The 21,833-nt window shown below is 39.6% G+C and overlaps 2 protein-coding genes across 7 annotated transcripts; both read right to left on the bottom strand.

Moving 5' to 3' along the window:
• Positions 1-1,622: 1,622 nt before the first annotated feature.
• On the bottom strand, positions 1,623-7,700 carry LOC121798382. 6 transcript variants are annotated; one of them, XM_042197353.1, is made up of 10 exons: positions 7,407-7,698; positions 6,389-6,623; positions 6,113-6,199; positions 5,799-5,968; positions 5,144-5,286; positions 4,554-4,728; positions 3,872-4,466; positions 3,048-3,160; positions 2,100-2,343; positions 1,623-2,019 (listed from the first exon to the last, which is right to left on the bottom strand). In XM_042197353.1, exons 1-10 carry the CDS (start codon positions 7,574-7,576, stop codon positions 1,795-1,797), a joined length of 2,157 nt encoding a protein of 718 aa, XP_042053287.1. In that variant the 5' UTR covers positions 7,577-7,698; the 3' UTR covers positions 1,623-1,794. The 6 variants fall into 6 exon arrangements, with proteins under 6 accessions (XP_042053287.1, XP_042053286.1, XP_042053291.1 ...); XM_042197352.1 differs by having other exon boundaries at positions 5,799-6,199; XM_042197357.1 differs by lacking the exon at positions 7,407-7,698 and having other exon boundaries at positions 6,278-6,410.
• Positions 7,701-8,628: 928 nt separating this feature from the next.
• LOC121801589 lies at positions 8,629-16,991 on the bottom strand. The gene is made up of 6 exons (XM_042201109.1): positions 16,345-16,991; positions 10,537-10,635; positions 9,990-10,167; positions 9,508-9,605; positions 9,183-9,244; positions 8,629-9,080 (listed from the first exon to the last, which is right to left on the bottom strand). Exons 1-6 carry the CDS (start codon positions 16,801-16,803, stop codon positions 8,948-8,950), a joined length of 1,029 nt encoding a protein of 342 aa, XP_042057043.1. The 5' UTR covers positions 16,804-16,991; the 3' UTR covers positions 8,629-8,947.
• Between the last annotated feature and the right edge of the window lie 4,842 nt (positions 16,992-21,833).

Raw genomic sequence — 21,833 nt, 5'->3', positions numbered from 1 at the left:
CGTCCGACTATAGATTCACATCGTACTCGAAACGCGAAGCCGAATGTGAATGCCCCCCTTGTTGGTCGTCGTCGGCGAGGGCAAGTAACAAGGCCGCATTTCGATCTTCTTCCTCCTAGAAAAATTATACAACTAAGTAAAAATACTAACACAAAAATAAAACACATAGACACATAGATGTTGAAAAATGAAATTATGAATTTAATAAAAATGAATTAACAAAAAATTAAAACATATTATAACTTACTTGAGCTCGAAGAGCGGCTAGCCTTCCCACCTCCTCCGCAACTTGTGCTCTAGAAGGGGCACGTCGACGACGAGTATCACTTTGATCTTGGGCAATTCCCTTGCCCCGATCACCACCACGACGAGATGAAGACATGATATAAATATTTATGGAAATTGAAAGTGGAGAATAGAGAGTAGTGTGATTGTGTGAAGATGATAACGTGAACAACGTGAGAGTAAAGTATGAGCGCAAATAACGTAAACAACTTGAGAGAATGAGGATGGAGAATAGAGAAATTGAGATTGAAAGAGAAATTCTTATTAACACAAGAATGAGGTGAGTAGAAATGAAGAGGATGGGGGTATTTATAGGGGAAAATTGTGATTAAATTTTTTTTTTTTTGAAAAAAACGGCCGAACCGCCGGTTTTGGGTGGAAACCGGCGGTTTTTCGTCGATTTCAAAATTCAAAATTTTAAAAATACCGTTGGAACCGCCGGTTTGCCGCCGGAACCGGCGGTTTTTCGGCCGAAACCGGCGGTTTCCGTCAACGGTTTCTGACCAAACCGGCGGCTGCGGGAGCGGTTTCTGAAAAGGCTAGGAAGTAGGCCTGAAAAGGTGTCGGGAGGTGTCGGGAACCGCCGAACCGGCTGTTCGGAACCGACGGTTCCGGCGAGACCGACGGTTCGGAACCGCCGGTTACGGTTCTTCAAAATCTGCAAACCTGAACCGGCCCGGCGGTTCGGGCGGTTCCGGTCCCGGTTCGAACCGCCGCTGACGGTTCCGGTCCCGGTTCGAACCGCCGGTGACGGTTCCGGGCTGGTTCGGTTCGGTTTGGAGACCTCTAAGCGCATGCTTTAATAATAGTATTATCAATCTTCAATTAAATCTTGTGTATCATATTTAAAATTTATCAATAACAATTGAAATAGTAATAAAATTTAATTATAAAAATGTAGTAGGCGAGTATTCTGGAATCTGGAGTGCGCCTCCATAATTTTTTTTTTTACTTTGGGCTGATGAAATTAAAATCACAATTGAATTTTTAATTGAAATTTGATCAATGAATTTCCCATAAGTTCAATTTTTCCTTAAATAAAATTTGACGTGACACGTAATATAATTAAACAAAACAATCAACATAAGAAGCGCTTTTAATGAAGTGTAAATGACATTATTTTGTGTTTTACTTGGTTTTAAAATCTCTCATACATTACATTTTACAGACATTCTAAATCATATTCAAATTTATACAACCAAATTTTAAATTCATGGAAATTATCAAATTTTGTAATTTTAGGAACCGATAGTTCTTTTATGTTTAATATCCAAGAGGCAAGAGTCTATATAATTAATAGGGTAATTGACGATAATACTACAGAAAGTAGGGCATTCTTAGCATGACTTTTAAATTTTTATAATTATAATAGTACTACAACACAACATTTCACCAGGATAATGGTGAAATTATAACTAGGCCCAAAAGGTGCACTAGTATTTTTCCAAGACAAAACCTAATACATTGGGGGAAAATATTTACATAAAGAAAGTAGCAAAACGTTGGTGATCATTTCCTCTTTTTGTCATCTGGCTTGACAATCTGAACAGGAGCTGCTGGTATCCTGATCCACCATTCCTTCAACCTTCTCATCCCTCTTTCAGTATCTTCCCTTCTCAGCGGCATATATCTCGTGAAATACTCCAGAAAACCCATCAAGATCACATATCTCACTGGCACAAATACAAGTCCCAAAGCCATTGCAAACAACACCACACTCAGCTTATCCGTCGCCTGCCATTCAAAACACAAATCTCTTTGTTACAGCAACAACATCTAGTTTTACAAGAGCGGCATTGCCCAAAAGAACATACCTGTGGTGCAACAGCAAAAAGAAGTGCTCTTATTTTTAGAAGAGCGACATTGCCACTTTGGATTAATGACTCAATTTGCGATATTGCTTCTTGTAATAGTAGCAGCTGCTCCACTGCATTCTTACTAGGAGGAGCTACAATTTTGCATGCCTCCAGTTGTCTTCTTCTCCAAAAATATTTGCGCCACAGCATCACGAGTGCTATAAATACCAAAATGGATGGTACTAAGTACTTGCTCCAACCCCTGAAAGTTGTAATGAGCCTTTTACATACAGTTACAACTTGCAACGTATATGGTACAACCCCATTTTTTAGATGCTACACAATTTTAAGCAAACAACTCTCTTTATAACTACTCAAATTGCCTAATAATCACTAACAAGTCTATGAATACATGTCTGAAACCTTTGCCTCAGCTATATCATATGTTTAGAGATCAGAGGAGAAAATAAAATTCAGCTGATCATTAGAGGATTCCTATAGCTTATAACCCAAGCAGGAGAACCAAAGAATTTCTCTTAGTGGGCTGAGGACTAAAAGAATTTTTGGGAACAGCATGCCCATCTCATATAAACAACTTAGATCAACAAAGAATCCAATTCTAGAATTTTGGAGATCATTTTCTCATTTCTTCCTGGAAAGTATGACTCAAGCAAAAGCGGGCATCTTCTTAAATCCAGCGTTTAGGAACAAAAATAATTTTAAAAGAAACAAGCAAGATTGTGCGTAAGCTGTAATTATTAACTACAAGAACTTTGCCTGAGAGCATACTGAATAAAATGGTTCAAACAAGACATGCACACAGGGACATGATGGTAATTGATCAGTTGAGTTTTTGCAATTCAAACGTTTTTGACAGCCTGTGACTCGAAGTGGCATGATCTTGTGCAGTCTATAGAGTAATAGTAGTGCAGCAGTGTAAGAGAAAGATATGATAGTGTTTCTTACCTAACTATCAAATAGCTAAATATTACCACAAACATCAATGACTTGTAGGGATCGTTCCAGGAAGCCAGACGTTCAATCCGGCTATATATCTCAATAACTGGGAAGAGCAACTCCTGCAGACAAACTGCTATCATTTATCAGGGAAAAAGCAAGGAACAAGATACATATAACCCAAGAACGGTATACACATAACCGACCAAACAAAGTCATATTATCTACTTCTATCAACTATTGGAGGCATTCTCCAAGAGGAAATATGATCTCATATTCTTATGATATGAAGAATAATCACTGTTAAATTTTCTTTCATGAGTTTTGTCATCAGATGAACACATTAACTGTAAGAAACGGGGTGGAATTTAGGCAGCATTTACTGTCTGTGGCATTTGGCAGAATCTTCTCTTTAGTTTTCCCTTGTACTTACTTTCCATCTTTTACATGTTTAAGCAGCTGAAATTTAATACTCCAGTATAACTTCTCTGCCACAAAAAACTTTTTAGGAACACTAGTCCATCTAAAATGGAATATAGCTTTCAAAATAACCATTCATGTGACGTAAAACTCTGACAATTAATTAAGACTTGTTAATCAATACCTTCCTGATAAGGCAAAAAAGAGATTACCAAATTTTAATCACCTAGAAAACCGTTGGAGAAGCATCATTGACTAAAATATAAAATTAATAGCTTACAGCATCATACACATTATATATTTGCCAGCAAAGTGGAGAAAAAGGTTCACTTATATGCTTAAACGGTTAGACCTGCATCGAGAAAAAAGAAGGAAAAAAGAATGTAACTGGAAAATTAATGTAATAAGGGAACCTTCATCACTGCTACATTTGTATCGATCCCTTCAACTTTCACTTGATCCACAGTGGCTTGAGCAGCTTCAGCCTTTCCAGTGTTCTGTTCCAACTGCTTCACGACAGCTTCTAGAGGATTTGCTACACCAACATGAAGATTCCCAGCAGGATATGTTGCTTCTACATTTACTTCTCCCTCTTTCGGTGAAACAATTCTTAGTCTAATAAGCGTCAGAAATGCAACAGGGAATATGGGCTGTCTATTTGCATTTGGAGAAACAGAAACCTCTTGTTGGCCAGCACTAGGAGTTATGAGGGCAATTTGACTCGCTAGAGTTTCTATTATCATATCTCCCCCTGGAAGACTTTCAGCCAAGTTAAAACACAACAATGCTTTGTAGTTGGACAATGCGATGCGGAAGGCCTCTCTAACTGCATGAAACTGAAAAATTCCAAGAATCGCCCGAGCAAGCACTTCTGATTGCTGATTTCCCTTTAAACTATATTTCCTATTGAACCTGTGGGCACGTAGAATCTCCAGACATATATCTAGCCAATAGTCTCTCCTCGAGCAACCTTTGAATTCAGGAAATTCCAGATACACAGGCTCTGCTCTATACCAAAACTAGAGTCAAGACTCACAATATAATTATATTATTTAAGAATACATGTATATTTTGTAAATGAGTTAGAGACCATACGTGGTTGTTGACTTGTACATAACAGCTTTATCAAAGAGACGAGCACCCAGTGGTCCAGTTAATTCAGGCTTTACAACTTGTTTCATGTCAGTAGCTAGATCGTATTTTACAGCTTTGTCATATAAACCAACGCCAGGCTCAAAGTAAAGAGCATGGTTTGTTAATGTCAACCGCCCTAAAATGGTCAAACAAGATGGGCAGCCAATATAATATAAGACAATGGTTCAATGTTAGATAGTGAACATTTGAAATATCAAAACTAGACTAAATCAAATAATTATACGCAACATAAATCATAGTGCAAACCTTTAAAGTTAAAAATTGTGAAATCATCTAACAATTACTTATTTTTCTAAGTAGATACATTCAGATATTCATTATCAAGTAAGTACAAATAAAACAATACCATACAATGCACAGTCGTTAAAGAAATAATTGAGAATATAACTGTTCTGTCTGAGGTGATACTCTTTTTTCCTGGGTGATTCATTCAGATATTATCATATTACATAGAATCTTAGGCAGTTGCAAACGGCCTATAATGGTTTTGACCAACTTAATCAGGTCCAAAAGGAGACGTTACAGCTTACCTGGCCATGCAGACATGCCAATATGCTGTAAAACTGGCTGTGTAGGAACTGTGCCATCAACATCTATAATAATTTCATCATCAGCAAGTGAAAGAGCGGCAATGGCCTGTGGTCCCAATGCATTTTGTGCTGACTTTGCAACCCTGCACCACAAGTAGGAGTCACTAAGAGTTCCAGAACAGACATAATCAGCAATCCATCCCATTTTCAGCTAAAGCCCAGATGAAAAGATACATGCACCACACTGTAAATATTTATAAAAAAAATTAAATTAAAAAATATGCAACTTGGGGAAATTATCAATGCTTTGCTTTAAAAGAAATGTGAAACAACAAGTTATCAGGGTGCATACGATGCAAATAGTTTTAAGCACATTTGTTTTTGCTGTAAAGTACTCAATCAAATGAGGGCAAGTTGAGAGATTCTAGCATCTACGCATCACTAAAGGTAGTTTTGTTATCTTTCAGTCGTTAAATTTTGATAGAAAATACTGAGATGAGATTCATTACAGGGATTATATCCATCTTTGATTCTTTAAACTTCAACAAATTAACCCAACTACTTCAGTTCTGCTACGAATCAAGTTCTTTAAAAAGATCAGGCAAAGCAAATACAAAGAACATGGAGGAAGTTAGATAAAGGAAGTGATGCATACTTATCAAGACTCCGAAGGTATTTGTCGTATTTCAGAAAATGAAGTCGGGAACCTGAAGAACTGGTCAGAACATCAAAAAGATTGTGAACCGTGGTTACATCTGCAATAATTGGACAGGCAGGAGCTATCCGAGCAAAAGCCTCTGGCCCAACAGTTTTCTTGTCATCAACCTTATGTTTGCAATAACATAATTGACATAAATGGTGCTGGTAATATGATATAACAAATTCATAAATAAAAAATTTCCAGAACATATGTAGCATGAGTTTCTTAATAGTCAATACTAACACTGAACTCATTTGAGTGATAACCACCTGAAAAGCCATTTTGGTTGAATTGAAATAAAATAATGACCAACCATCTTCACCCTCCACGTCCTGATTGCTGCAAGATGCTGTTTCCTGCAATTACATATTACTCATGAGACCAAAAGTGATAGCGAACTGACAATAAAACAGGAATTCACTTCACACACCCACCCTCTTGTGAAAAGTGTAAATAGTGGAGTACTCCATTAGTACAAAACAATTCAAACAATCATCTGATAGACATTATACTTTTGGCAAAGAAAATATTAGTTCCAATCGTACTTTATCTATGAGGTTACTATCAACACCAGGATCATCCCATGCGACCATCATATCAAATGTCAGGTGGCAAAATTCCTTGTCAGTTAAATAATTGGGTTTTGTGGTGGCCAAATGTAGTGCTTTATACGAGCAGAATTCAAGGAAGTTCCTAGCATAGGATGGAGGTTGCCTAAGATTATCAGGTAGCTCAACATCGAATAGGGCCTGTAACTCTTTGGCTGATATGCCAAGAATCCTGCAAGGAATTCATAGAGTTAGAAATCATTCTTCATATATACAGCACTCGTGCACAGCACATGGAATCAATGAAGTGTTATCTAAGGAACAGTAGAAACAAAATTATGCAGTATTACTATATTAGCTGTACTTAATGGCAATGATTCAACCAGCACCATGGAATCATCTTCGAATTGATGAAGGGAATTCGCAAGTGAAGTAAAACTTACAGGCAAACATAAAACAAATAATGTACAACCCCTTTAAAGATAACATAATATAATGCTATCCCTTGTCATACATTAATGTGTTGATACAAAGAAACATAGTGCCAACACACAACATGTGTGCCAATACAAGTATTCACGTGTTTTTTAAACCCTATCAACTATAGAATATATCTAACACACTACAAAAGATCATGTTCATCACTATTCCATTTCTTGTGAGAAAGAAATAAGAGCAGAGAACAATCATACAAAAATAGTTGTATATTTTCAAAACAACTCGAAGTTGGAGTCACTTGAATTTGTGTTACATAGCTTCATCTTAGGGTATCACTGTTTTATACTATAAGGGCAAGAAATTGCATTGCATTGAGAATCAAATTAGCGAGACTAGCCCAAATTACCGCGACGATTGTATGATCATGTTAAAGTAATTGCAAGCAATGCTTTGCCCGAGAGAAATGACACCACCGTACAACGCACAAGCATATCAGGGAACAACAAAATCTACCATTCCAGGTGTATTCAACATAGAATGCCACAGAAGGGTGAGAAACAAAGTCGAAATCAATTACTTGGAGCAACGAGAAACAACGGAGTTGGTGTGAGCTGCGAGAAAAGGAAGCGGCGGATTGTCGTTGGGCGGGTTCTCGGCAGCGGCGGCGCTGGTCTTCTTTGAGAAAATTGATTTCAAATTCCAGAGACTGTCGTTCTTTGCCGCCGGTTCTGCATTCTCCTTGTCCATTGATCTCGAAATCGTCCGCGGAAATAGAAAACCCCCAAGTTTTTGAGGATTTGGTTGCTGATTTTCAGTTTATTTTGCCGACTCAATCACACAGATTCTTTTCTTCGTCATTCACATTCCTAGTTTACCATCATTTTTATATAGAATTCTAAAAAATAAAATCTTTATTTCTAAAACAAAACACTTCTTGGGGAGATATTATATACTCCCTTCGTCCCCAAATAACCTGCACTTTAGGTTCCGCATGAATTTTAATCCAAAATTGAGAAAGTAAGAGAGAGGTAGAAAGAAAAAATAATAAAAATATTGTTAGTAGAGAATTGGTCCACCTCATTCGAGTAAAAAGAGTTTTTAAAATTGAAAAGTGCATATTCTTGTGGGATTGACTAAAAAGGAAAGAGTGTATATTCTCGTGGGATGGAGGGAGTTGTATTTTTTAAAATTTTGAAAAGGCTGTACAAAAGAAAAATATGATACTAAGGAGTACTAATTAGTAGTAATTTTTTTATATATTTATCAGTTCACCTTCATCATTTGGAATTCATTGCTACTATTTAAGAAAAATATATACTAGTACTTTTATGAAAAGGTATTTCTTAATTTATTCATTTTTTTAGAGATGTTCTAATAAATTAAACACATTCACAATATAGATCACCTTAAGTAATATCTTCTCATACTTTTTTAATACACTAAGGTGATATTTGATTTCCTCAATAGAAATATACTACTCCACCAATTTGATCACGAGGTATAACCTTGTTAACCGACCAACCCCTGATACAACTATCAATCAGATACTACTATAATAAGAAAAGTGAAAGAAGTGGTACGTATGTACTCCTACTGCCGCAAAAATATTTCATGTGACATGAGACTTTATAAATAATTATTTTACAAACATTTCATGTTCCAGTTTATGTAATGTTATAATTAAAAAATTCAAGTCCTAGTACATATTTGATTTAAAAAAATATTTCAAATAGAGTGAAACATTTCAAAAAAGATAAATGTGGCATTTAAAAGTGGGAGTGGATGAAGTATTTTATGAATAAGGATCTCAATGCACACGTATCACATAGAAAATCCATAGAACGTCGTGCATTTAGTTTCTTACAATTTGCGCGTTAACGATTTGTCCAGTTTAATTATAAACTAAAAATATCTTACGCATCTCTTATTTAATGATTGGAGAATCAGAAGCATATAGCTTTAAATTTACAAAGACACTGCTGCATCCCGAAAAAACTCGCTACAAGTCTACAACAATCAGCCGGATTTGAGGAAAAATGTCTTCAAAGAAGTGTATATATTCTCTTGTTATGCTAACTCGGTCTGCGCAGAGCAAAAAATGGTGCAATAGATGCAGCATCAAGATGCCTTGGCTGAATCATCACTTGATTTTGTTTCCTCATCCTCTTCAGATTCACCGACCATCTTCTCTAGTGAATCCAAACCCCCAACTTCTGAGACAGTGTGCAGCCTAAGCTTTTCGGCATCCCCACTGAAAAAAGGTTTAGAGAAAGAGGTACAGCTCTTTAATGGCACTGTCCCTGATGGTAAATCACAATTCGTGCTTGTTTAAATTTTTGGAAATGCTACTTACTCTGTCACACCAAATGCTGTTTTTACGTTTAAGGAGCTGTCTCTGGAACAGAACTCGGGAAGCTAATCAAGGACACAGGAAGAGATCATCAGCCAATGCAATGACATTAACTTCAATCAACTTATTACTACATCTGATCTGACTATTGTACTTGTACCCACCACATATGTGTAGTGTTGGCAAAATGTTAAAGTGATATCAAGACGAAGATGAAGGATGACTATGGGTTTATATATCGAAGATCAAATGAATGAAAGGCAACAATCATTTCTAACATATTCTCATAGGCAAATGAAATGCTGCTGCGATCGAAGTAGAAGTTTACCTCGGACAGATAATAGATCTTTCCAAACAGAGCTTGCACTGCTAGTTTCCTTTTGAATCCTTTTTCAGAATATCCTGATATATCCATGACCACCGGACCTGAAGATGCATGCAAATTCTAGATCAGTTAACGAACTTGGTGAGGATCAATCAGCTGTTATAAATCTAAATCTTGGTAGATTGGCTTCTTCAAGGGCTTAAGGAACTAGGGTACTAGTTACTAGGAAAAGAAGAGAAGAACAGTTCTACCCTAAAATGATCATTCTGCTCTACAACCTCCAGCATGTCAAACTTGACCAGCAATTCAGCTATCACTCACACACACAGTGCTAGACGATATTTGTGTAAGTCTCATCGACAGCTATGAACAAGTTCAGATATTTTTTAGGTAATATGCAAAATTAAAGCTGTATATACTATTGCATTGGTCTAGAAACAAGAGAGGTTCAGATGATAATTAGCAAAAAGTTCACATATGGTTACCTTTATCGTTCACGATCCTTCCTGAAATCTCATTTAGAATGCCAGCCACTTCAGAATCCTCCAACTGTGTTTCTTTCCTGAGGTGGATCAGATTTGCTATCAGGTCTGGATTAAATGGTTTCTCGTTCAACACATAACGGATGTATTTACGCAAAATCTCTTTCATGTCAAAACCTGTCTGCAAATACAACACAAAAAATAGATGAAGCAGTTTGCATGGCACACATGGTTCTCTATCAACACACTTGATGGGAAACAAATGACTGGGGTATGTAAGTACTACTATATTTTAGCTGGCACTCCCAGGGAAAATTGTACTAGTATTAATTGATACCAACTGCTGGTGGAATATTTTTTTACTTTTAAGGGGACAGGGAAAATGTCTCATGGATTCCAATAGGGTGTTTCTCAGATTACAGAAACTTCAATGAGCATGGGTGGAGGTGTAAACTGAATTAAGTTTCGACTTCCCACTCTTCTAAAAAAGATTTAAACAGTTTTATGGAAATAACTTATTCATGGATTATGCTTGCTATGTGTGACTCACCTTTTGCATCAGTTCCTTCAAAGCTGACTCGTTTACTTCACCCATTCCCTTAGCAAACAGCTCATCCAGAGATATGCATAGCATAGCATTTTTGTTGACCTGAAAATTTCTAATCTTGTCAAGCAAACAAACATGTACAGTACACAATATATATTTTCATAGAGCATCACTACTTCTAAACAAAGCATATTACTGACAAGAATGGCTAAGTGAATGTAATAAATCACTTTGCTTATGACTATATGTTAAATTAGTTACACAGCTACATGCAGATACAAAATTGTAATAATGGAGTGCTCATTTCAGTTGGAAGAAGCTCGGCTAGAAAGGAGTTCGGTAAGCTCGGCTTACCGAGCTGGAACTAGCCTGGAACTAGCCGAGAAGAAGAAGGCAGAAGAAGGAAGCTCGGCTTTGAGCTGGAACTAGCCGAGAAGGAAGAGTTCGGTTGTGAGCCGAGAAGGAAGAGTTCGGTTGTAAGCCGAGAAGGAGTTCGGTCTTGAGCCGAGGAAGGAGTTCGGTCTTGAGCTGAGGAAGGAGTTCGGTCTTGAACCGAGAAGGAAGAAGCAACCTAGCCGAACTAGCCGTTGGAGCAGCAGTTAGTTAGCTGAGATGTAGCGGTTATTCTTCTTGCTTTCTTGATTCTTCTTGTAGTTAGTTAGTAGCAGTTGCTACTTGATTGTAGAGCTTTAAATAGCTCACCGTGTATGTAGTTTAGAGTAGAGTTCAATCAATAAAGAGTTTTCCAGTTTCTCTCCAAGATTATCATCTTCAATACTCAAAGTGTGAGTGTGTGTGTTTCTGCATTGTGTGATCTCATACAACAGTGAGTGTGTGTGTGATCTTCTTGAGTGTGTGAAATCCTTGTGTGCGTAAATCCCAACAAGTGGCGCCGTCTGTGGGAAAGGGATATTGAAGCTGATTTGCAGAGGATCAAACGGTTTCAGAGATGGCAGCAAGGCTTGATGCAGAAAAATTCACAGGCAAGAATGATTATAGCCTGTGGAAGATGAAGATGAAGGCGGTTTTGATTCAACAAGGCTTGGCCGCAGTTCTTGCAAAACCAGAGGAGAAAGGAAAGGCTCCAGTGCTTGATGATAAAGCTCAGGCAAAGATGGAGGAGATGCAGCTCAAGGCACATTCTGCAGTGATTCTGTGCCTTGGAGATAAGGTCTTGAGGGAAGTTCAAGAAGCCAAGACTGCGGTGGAGATCTTGGACAAGTTAGATGAAGTTTACTTGGCCAAATCCTTGGCTAACCGGCTGTATCTCAAGAAGAGGCTGTATGCCTATAGTTTTTCTGGAGATAGGTCCATCATTGAGCAGCTAGAGGAGTTCAACAAGATCATTGATGACCTGGGATCTGTTGATGTCAAGATTTCAGATGAGGATAAGGCCATTCTCACATTGAATGCCTTGCCTAGCTCGTATGACCAGCTAAGTGATGCAATTATCTATGGAAGAGATAAACCTATCACCTATGCAGAAGTCTATTCAGCCTTGATGGCCAAAGAACTCCAGAAGACAGCCAACAGAGGCTCTGCAAGCTCCAATGTTCAAGCTGCAGAGGCCTTGAATGTGAAGAAGTTCAAGAAGCAGAACTTCAAGAAGAAGTTTGAGGGCTCTAAACCCTCAAGTTCTGATGCTCAGAAGGAAACCAGAGCTTGCTATTGGTGCAAGAAACCTGGACATTTGAAGAAAGATTGTCATGCATGGAAGAGAAAGATGGCCTCTGAGGGACACAACCAATCTGATTGTGTGGAGAGTGCTGATCCCCCGGCTCAACTTATGAATATTAGTGACAGTGGGGTCAGTCACAGATGGATAATGGACTCGGGGTGCAGCTTCCATATGTGCCCCAATAGAAGCTGGTTTCATGATCTTCAAGAAGCATCGGGTACGGTTGTTCTTGGAAACAATCATATTTGTCAGATCAGAGGAATAGGGAAGGTAAAGCTAAGCCTACAAGATGGCTCTATAAAGATCCTAACTGGGGTGAGGTATATTCCAGAAGTGAAGAGGAATCTCATCTCATTGGGAATGCTGGAGCAGAAAGGGTTCACCATATTGATGAGTCAAGGAAAATTGTTTGTTAAATCTGGAGATGCAGTGATGATGGAGGCTGACAGAGAGCATATTCTCTATTATCTGAAGGCTAAGGCTGTTGATGGAGAAAGCAATGCAGTGTCAGATGATTCCATAATGCTATGGCACAAGAGATTGGGCCACCCAGCTGAAGGAAGCTTGAAAGAACTCATCAAGAAGGGTCTGATCTCTGGAGATTTCAACAAGATGAACCCCTGTGAGCAGTGTATACTTGGAAAGGCTAAGAAGGCACCCTATCCTACAGGTATTCACTCTTCTACAGCCCCTTTAGACTACATACATAGTGATCTTTGGGGGCCTTCACCGGTGTGTTCAATTGGTGGAGGAAAGTATTATCTAGCTATCATTGATGACTATACAAGGAAGTTGTGGGTATATATTCTTAAAGAAAAATCTGAAACACTCACAAAATTCAAGATATGGTGTAAGGAGGTTGAGCTAGAGAAGGGTAGAAGTGTTAAATGCTTAAGAACAGACAATGGCATAGAGTTCTTGTCTGCTGAGTTTGATCTGTTTTGTAAAGAGAAGGGTATGAAGAGGCACCGGACTGTTCCTGGTAATCCTCAGCAAAATGATGTTGTGGAGAGGATGAATAGGACAATCCTAGAGAGGGTGAGGTGCCTGCTTCTTGGTTCTGGTTTGAGCAGCAGGTTCTGGGGTGAGGCTGTGTATACAGCAGCCTATCTCATCAATAAATGCCCATCTACTGCCCTAAAATCTGAAACCCCTGATTACATGTGGTATGGAGCTCATAGTGACTACTCAAAGTACAAGGTGTTTGGGTGTGTGGCCTATGCTCATGATAGGCAAAGCAAGCTTGAAGCTAGGGCTCTGAAATGTATTATGTTGGGGTATCAGAGGGGTGTTAAGGGGTATAGGCTCTGGTGCATTGAGCCCGGTAAGCAGAAGGTCTTGGTGAGTAGGGATGTGGTGTTCTTGGAGGATCAGATGCCATTCCTGAAAGATAAGCTGGACTCCAATGAAGATGAGGGTGATTTCTTCAAGGTGGAGCCTGTGGGGGTTGGCCTAGGAGCAGGTGGAGTTATTGACTCAGGGAGTGAGTCTGATTCAGATAAAGAAGAGGCTCCAACTCAGGGCAACCAGGCTGGTGAGTCTATATCAGACTCTATCAGAGACTATCAGCTTGCAAGGGACAGAGTTAGAAGAGAAACAAGGCCACCAACAAGGTTCTCTGATGTTGTGTATTATGCTCTGTGTGCAGCTGAAAGTATTGATGGCGCAGATCCACTCACATATAAAGAAGCTATGCAGAGTAAAGATAGAGAAAGATGGATTGAAGCCATGAATGAGGAAATAGAGTCTTTACTCAAGAACAAAACATGGATTTTGGTGGACAAATCCAAGCTGAGTACAGATGGTAAGGAAAGGAGGCTGGTAAGCTGTAAGTGGTTGTTTAAAAGAAAGATTGAGACCACTGATAAGGATAGAGTCAGGTTCAAGGCAAGGCTGGTGGCTAGAGGCTTTACACAGCAGGAGGGAATCGATTTCAATGAAGTGTTTGCACCTGTTGTGAAGCACACTTCAATTAGGATCCTATTGGCTGTGGTGAATCAGCTTGACTGGAAGCTACAACAGCTTGATGTGAAGACAGCCTTCCTAAATGGAGATCTAGAGGAAACTATCTTCATGGAACAGCCAGAGGGCTATGTGAAGATTGGAGAAGAAGGCAAGGTGTGCCTGTTACAGAAAAGTCTTTATGGACTTAAGCAAAGACCAGATTTGGCACATGCTATCTCAGTGACTAGCAGATACATGGCTGACCCGGGGAAGGAGCATTGGAATGCTCTTAAGTGGATATTGAGGTACATGAAGTCAACTAAGGACTGGGGGATTGTCTTCAATGGCTGGGAAGGTGAATCTGAGGAGGTTGTGCAGGGCTATTGTGATGCAGACTATGCTGCAAACCTGAACAACAGAAAGTCCCAAACAGGTTATCTTTTCACCATGTTTGGAACTGTAATCAGCTGGAAATCAGGTCTGCAAAGTGTTGTTGCTCTCTCAACAACAGAATCAGAGTATATAGCTCTCACTGCAGCTGTACAGGAGAGTTTTTGGATTCAGGGAGTGATTTCTGACTTTGGTTTTGACCAAAAGACAATGGTGATTCATTGTGACAGCAGCTCAGCTATGTGCTTGGCTAAACATCCGGGTTTTCATGAAAGGAGCAAGCACATAGACATAAAGTTGCATTTCATTAGAGATGAGATTGAAAAGGGGAGAGTGAAGGTAATTAAGATTAACACCTTGCACAATCCGGCTGACATGCTAACAAAGTCTCTAGGTAGAGACAAGTTTGATCATTGCAAGAAATTGATCAATGTTTGTGCAAGAACTGAGATGAGCCCTCAGGTGGAGAATTGTAATAATGGAGTGTTCATTTCAGTTGGAAGAAGCTCGGCTAGAAAGGAGTTCGGTAAGCTCGGCTTACTGAGCTGGAACTAGCCTGGAACTAGCCGAGAAGAAGAAGGCAGAAGAAGGAAGCTCGGCTTTGAGCTGGAACTAGCCGAGAAGGAAGAGTTCGGTTGTGAGCCGAGAAGGAAGAGTTCGGTTGTAAGCCGAGAAGGAGTTCGGTCTTGAGCCGAGGAAGGAGTTCGGTCTTGAGCCGAGGAAGGAGTTCGGTCTTGAACCGAGAAGGAAGAAGCAACCTAGCCGAACTAGCCGTTGGAGCAGCAGTTAGTTAGCTGAGATGTAGCGGTTATTCTTCTTGCTTTCTTGATTCTTCTTGTAGTTAGTTAGTAGCAGTTGCTACTTGATTGTAGAGCTTTAAATAGCTCACCGTGTATGTAGTTTAGAGTAGAGTTCAATCAATAAAGAGTTTTCCAGTTTCTCTCCAAGATTATCATCTTCAATACTCAAAGTGTGAGTGTGTGTGTTTCTGCATTGTGTGATCTCATACAACAGTGAGTGTGTGTGTGATCTTCTTGAGTGTGTGAAATCCTTGTGTGCGTAAATCCCAACAAAAATAAAGGAGAAAAGTCAGCATATCACAGGCAGAAGGTGATTTGCATCTTGGCTGGACCATCAGTTCTCTATTGTACAGAACTGAAGCACCACATCCATAAGCCTTGTATATTTTCTGACTGTTTCTGCTTCATACTAGATATTGTAGCCCTTCCACTTCTTCTTTTCATTCCTCTTAAAGAGAAAGGTAGAACCGGTTCAAAAATTCCCTTCTGGTCAGAGGACAGGATCAGCATTTACTATTCGGCTGTGTGTGGTAACAACAACTACTGAGCATATCTCGAGCCAAAATAAGTTGTACTAGGCTATAAGCCTATGGCAGTTGGGTTGTCAAATACATGGAGGTCCAATCCAGTTGAACCAATCTCCGAATGTGATTAAGTGAGAGAGGCTTATTCCAGTTACCAATATGGGGCGGAGATATTGAACGATTCGGAATATAATACTACTAATCTACCAAAAACTCACGCATTGCATACTGTACTCATCATTTGTCATTGCACCAACACAAGGATTTTAAATTTTGGGTATTCTACCATTAAAAACAGAGAGAGAACATGCTACAGTTAAACAATCTACACATAACCATCATTGGTTACCGTTCTAGCAAACGCCAGTACAGTTATCACGCAACAATTGCACTCTGATAAACACAAGGTACGCATTGAAATAAAGAAAAACAACATAAAATTGAAACCGCGCAAGAGAGGGGAATGCAAACCAACCAATTTGCGGCGTTTCTGTCGAGGGGAATTGAACTTCCTGACGGTCTTCACGACGGCAATGATGAAAGTGACGCCGAGATAAGCCATCGGGATGGCCAGCATCCACGGGAGCGAGCTCTGCCCAACGCGCGGCCCTGGAATGGTCTGAGTGACAGAGCCAGTGAACTCGACCAAATCCAGAGCCTTCTCCTGTATCCACGGAAGGTCCTCCTCCACTTCCTCCTCAGCTTCCTTCTTCGTATCGATGTTGTTGCTCTTGCCGCTACTGGCCACCGCTCTTACTAATACCGGGCGAGAAGGAGCAGAGGATAGCGTCAATAACGGAAGTGTAGGACCGAATTGGAGGGCGAAGGGTGTGCGATTGGAAATCAAGGATAAGGGTTTGGGGAATGGGGAAATGGAGGAGTCGATTGAAGTGCGGGAAGAGGTGCAGCAAAAGCTGCCATTGCAAGTGGTCATGTTGAGTGGAGATAGAGATGATATTGGATGATGTCGGATTTCAACGGTGAGAAGCGGCGGATTGAAGAGTAGAATGCCGACGAGGCGGGCGGACTTGAATCGGCGCAGGCTGCCGTCTAGTGTATGGGGTGAGGCGAGGGTTATACCTTCTAGAATCAGTACAGCTATAGCTATTCATTAATGTAATTTCGACTTCATTTCGATGTTAATTTCATTTTCTGATTTTCATGTTAACGTTTGATAGACATAGACTGTATGCTATTCCCTTCACAATCATGAAAAATAGAAATATTTTTATTTTTACTTAATTTTCTTTCTTTTATGAGTAATATTAATCTCTCCAGTCAATATAATTATTTTTGATAATTTAATAAAAAGGTAAAGTTATTTTGAATTTATGCGTGATGCGAAAAATGCATTTAATGTTTAGAATATTTAAACCAATCAAAATTAAGAGTAAAGATGTGTTACGGACGTCCTCCGTAACATGACCGGATGGCGATCTTCGCGCGAGTTGCTGTGACCAAACCTTCGACGTGCCCGAAGGAAAGCTCACGATTTGCCGGTTCTCGGACGTTCTCCGATGAGCAGCAATAGGGAACGATAATATGCTCGTTGCACAAGTCAATTTTAGGGAAAATATTTCATTGATTCATTGATTGCTTGATACAATGATATAATCTCTCCTATTTATAATACTAGAATACTAATACCCTAACTTAATGAACAAGAAACAAATATCTAAACAAATATGGGAAAGATATCGTGAATAAATGAAAACTAAATAATTGGAAGATCATAAGAGATATGATCGTATCAACTCCCCCACGGTTGAAATCCACCTTGTCCTCAAGGTGGAAACCACAAAGCAACGACGAGAGTTGAAAGCAAAAGCTTTGGCGAGGCGTCGCCTCCTGGATCAAACACACACCGAACAGCTGAACGTCTCCCTTTTTCACCTCCATAAAAAATCAACAAAGGTAGACTAATGTGGTCGTCCAAATTCAACGCTAAAATGGAAAGTTCTGCCACATAGTCACGAATGCTCAAACACGGCGTGTTATTTCGCAGAGGAATCAACCTTGCATCGGCGTCGAGCGATAGTAATCGAGGATTCATGCTTGTAATATCACTGACATTCACATCCACATAAACACAAGCAAGGTCTTGCAAACTGGTGTGAGCCCCTCCTTTCGTAACCAATTCTTCCGTTTTTAATGGAAGTTCATCCTCAAACAACCTTCGCTTCTCTTCCTCTACGGTTGCCCTTTCTCTTGCAATACCATCTTCCAACAAAGACTCTTTCTTTCTACTAAAAATGGGGTTGCACGACAGAGAGATCACGGCTGGTGGAGAGGGCAAATTGTCTAACAATTCTTTCTCCTCCTTTTTCAACGAGCTCGGGACAACAACTTGTGGATGTGGATTAACGGCCAATAAGGGAGATGTCACGGGCAGTGGTTGCAAGGGTCGGTAAGCCCCTGGTGAGACGTAGGGCGGCAGCTCTAAGGATAATGCCGGACTTGACTGTTGTGGCGGGTGATCTGATTGCCTCGGCGGCGGCGTTGCATCCGCAACAGGCAGTGGGGCTGCCGAGCGGCGGTTACCTGGTGGCAGCGGCGGTGGTATAGACCGCGAGGGTTTGTATTCGTGCCGCCATTGGTGATACTCGGCATGGGGATTTCGTGGGAGCACGTCCGACGAATAGGGTGGGTGCCTTAAAGTCGAGGTTGTGTTTTGCCTCGGCTGCTCGTATGAAGACTCCAAGTCGGTGTAGGGCGACTTCCGGTATAGCGGTGGTTCCGGCAGCGGAGGAGCACGAGTTTCTCTAACACGGTGACTGGATGTTTGGAAGGACGGATCCCAGCCAGTTGGACGACGCCCAGGCGCTCCCGAATCGAAATCTGCATAGGGTTGTCGTCCATACGCTGCTTTTGACGCATGCAAATTTTTCACACGGCGATCGATTTCTTCATATCGTGATTCCAGCCTGCACTCTAATTTGTCAAATCGGGCCATGATCTTCTCTAGCCCGGCGGAGAAAATCTCGCTCGATCCCGGGAAGGCGCGCGACGGATTGCTGCCTTCCGGATTATCGCGCAGGGACAGCCCCGGTTGACTATCCCCGCGGCGGGCCATCGCCGACAAGCGACGCGACGGATCGGGGGGATCCAAGTGGAGTGAGACGTAGGGTGATTCTGGATCAGGCCACGACGGCGGACGGAGTACTTTCACCCGGCTGCCCGGAGGGTCCCAACAGGTTACACGGCGAGGTTGGACCGGCTAGTAGGGACAGAATGGCTGTGTGTCCTGAGGGAAGTTGTATTGACGACGGCGGCAGCCGGCGTAGTCGTATGACATGTCGACGGACTGAAGCGTGGGTGTGGTAGAGATGGTGGTGATGCGGTTGACTTTTTTTTTTATATTGGTGATTTGTTTGGGGGATATGGATGAACGAAGACGGAGGATGAGCACGGGATGAAAGCACCAGTTGTTACGGACGTCGTGACCGGATGGCGATCTTCGCGCGAGTTGCTGTGACCAAACCTTCGACGTGCTCGAAGGAAAGCTCACGATTTGCCGGTTCTCGGACGTTCTCCGATGAGCAGCAATAGGGAACGATAATATGCTCATTGCACAAGTCAATTTTAGGGAAAATATTTCATTGATTCATTGATTGCTTGATACAATGATATAATCTCTCCTATTTATAATACTAGAATACTAATACCCTAACTTAATGAACAAAAAACAAATATCTAAACAAATATGGGAAAGATATGGTGAATAAAGGAAAACTAAATAATTGGAAGATCATAAGAGATATGATCGTATCAAGATGATGCTTGCCAAGAAGACAACAACAACAATATTGTTAAGGAAGTGGCTAATGCTACCCAAAAGGTTGTTGATCCTGAGATTGAAGCTGAAATTCCCTGAGGAGGAAGATGTAGAGATGCGGGTTGCAAGCCATCATCAAGTTCCTCCTCTAAGAGGCAACACCATTAGTTGTTACTCTCGGTTGTCAACTAGTTTTGAACATGCAGGGATATTGAACATTAACCTCGTCTCATCACATCTTACATTTAGCCATTATTTATCTTATGGGAGTGTTTGGTAAGGCTAGATAAGGTAAGATAGTTGAGTTGTCAACCTTAAATGGGCATTTGGTAGCTAGATAAAATATAAGAGTTAAATACTCAAAGCAAGCATAAAATAGCTATCTCATTCTTATAAATAATTATTGAAAAAAAGTGTATATCTATCTTTTCAAATTTATGCACTTGACTTTAATAGCTCTCTCTCCTACTACTACTCCTCCTCCTCATCTCTCTCTCTCTGAACAACTATTCTCCCCCTCTCCCCTGGTACTATCATAATCCCAAACCACCCCCACCTAGGGCTGGGTCGATACAATATATCGTATCGAAAACGTTGTATCGTGTATCGTATCGAAAATATCGATATGAAAAAATTCTATATCGTTATCGTATTGAAAGTTTAGATATATCGAACTTTCAATATGGATAATATCAATACCATTACCGTATCGATATTTCGATATATCGTACTGAAATTCAATATATCGTTCAGAACGATATATCAAAGATCGATACGATATATCGAAATATCATACCGTTTAAAATACCTGTATATCGAAAAATATAATTTCAAAACTGAAAAATAACACAAAAATTAATAAAACTTCAACACAATAAAATGAATATATATATTTTCTAAATATATTATTGAATTAAATGAATATATATATATATAAGGAGATGATCAAAACAAGTATGTGCTATATATATACATATATATATATATAGGGATGTATGCATTTCCTTTTTGTATCTTTTGTTCTATTGTTCTTTTTAATCTTAGCCCCACGATTTTGTCATCCGACGGTTAGATTGATGCCACGTGTCATTTAATAATGCAGATTTTCAGTTGAATAATGCACACCGACTAATAATGCACCGTTATTGTGTAATAATGCAGAGTTTCGGTTGAATAATGCACACCGACTAATAATGCAAATTTGTCGTCAAATAATGCAGATCATCACAACCATCCAATTCAATGATCCAAGGGCTGTGATTAAAAAGAACATGAAAAGTTGCGAAGGACCTTAACACACCCCTATATATATATAGGGGTGCATTATAATGATAACACCAATTTGTGTGATAACCCTATAACTAAATCTCCACCACACATTTTTAAAATATGTGATCTAGATTTATTCTAACAAAACTATCATTTTATCAAATAAAACTATCATATTTCGGATATATTAAGGGCAAAATTGTCATTTCGTTATAAAATTGGGTGGGTAAGAAGAAAACGTGAATTAAACGCTGCATTCAATTTCTCTCACACTCAAACCCTCCGAATCGCATTTCAAATAATAACGGAGGAGAGTTATTATTCTCCTATTCATCCCTTAGATCCTTTATTCTTCTTAATATGGGCCGTTAGATCTCATTCATCAACGGTCCAGATGATCTGCATTATTACACTATAATGTTGCATTATTAGTCGGTGTGCATTATTCAACTGAAAATCTGCATTATTACACAATAATGGTGCATTATTAGTCGGTGTGCATTATTCAACTGAAATTCTGCATTATTAAATGACACGTGGCACCAATCTAACCATCGAATGACAAAATCGTGGGGCTGAGATTAAAAAGAACAAGAACAAAAGATACAAAAAGGAAATGAATACATCTCTATATATATGATTTTAAACTTCAATATGTATTGAATTTCAATATGTTTCGATATATACGGTATATATCGATAATTCAATATGTATTGATTTTCGATATAATTCGATATATCAAAAATATCAATATATATCGTATATTCAATATAAAACGATATAAGGAAATTCATATCGTTATTGATCGAAAATTACGATACGATATTGTATCGTATCGAAAATTATGATATACCAAAAATTCGATAATTTTTCGATATTTTTCAATACGATACAACCGATATATCATTTTTTTGATATTT

Source organism: Salvia splendens, chromosome 4 (assembly GCF_004379255.2).
Source record: "Salvia splendens isolate huo1 chromosome 4, SspV2, whole genome shotgun sequence".
Classification (NCBI taxonomy): Eukaryota; Viridiplantae; Streptophyta; class Magnoliopsida; order Lamiales; family Lamiaceae; genus Salvia; species Salvia splendens.
This window is presented reverse-complemented; position numbering and strand designations above follow the sequence as displayed.

Coding starts and splice junctions, on each gene's coding strand:
- LOC121801589 (XM_042201109.1), bottom strand. CDS start 16,803: ATGACCACTTGCAATGGCAGCTTTTGCTGCACCTCTTCCCGCACTTCA. Junction 10,636..16,344: donor GACAGAAACGCCGCAAATTG/GTTGGTTTGCAT, acceptor AGAAATTTTCAG/GTCAACAAAAATGCTATGCT. Junction 9,245..9,507: donor AGATCTATTATCTGTCCGAG/GTAAACTTCTAC, acceptor GTCCTTGATTAG/CTTCCCGAGTTCTGTTCCAG.
- LOC121798382 (XM_042197352.1), bottom strand. CDS start 7,576: ATGGACAAGGAGAATGCAGAACCGGCGGCAAAGAACGACAGTCTCTGG. Junction 6,200..6,388: donor ATAGTAACCTCATAGATAAA/GTACGATTGGAA, acceptor ATGTAATTGCAG/GAAACAGCATCTTGCAGCAA. Junction 4,467..4,553: donor ATGTACAAGTCAACAACCAC/GTATGGTCTCTA, acceptor GTTTTGGTATAG/AGCAGAGCCTGTGTATCTGG.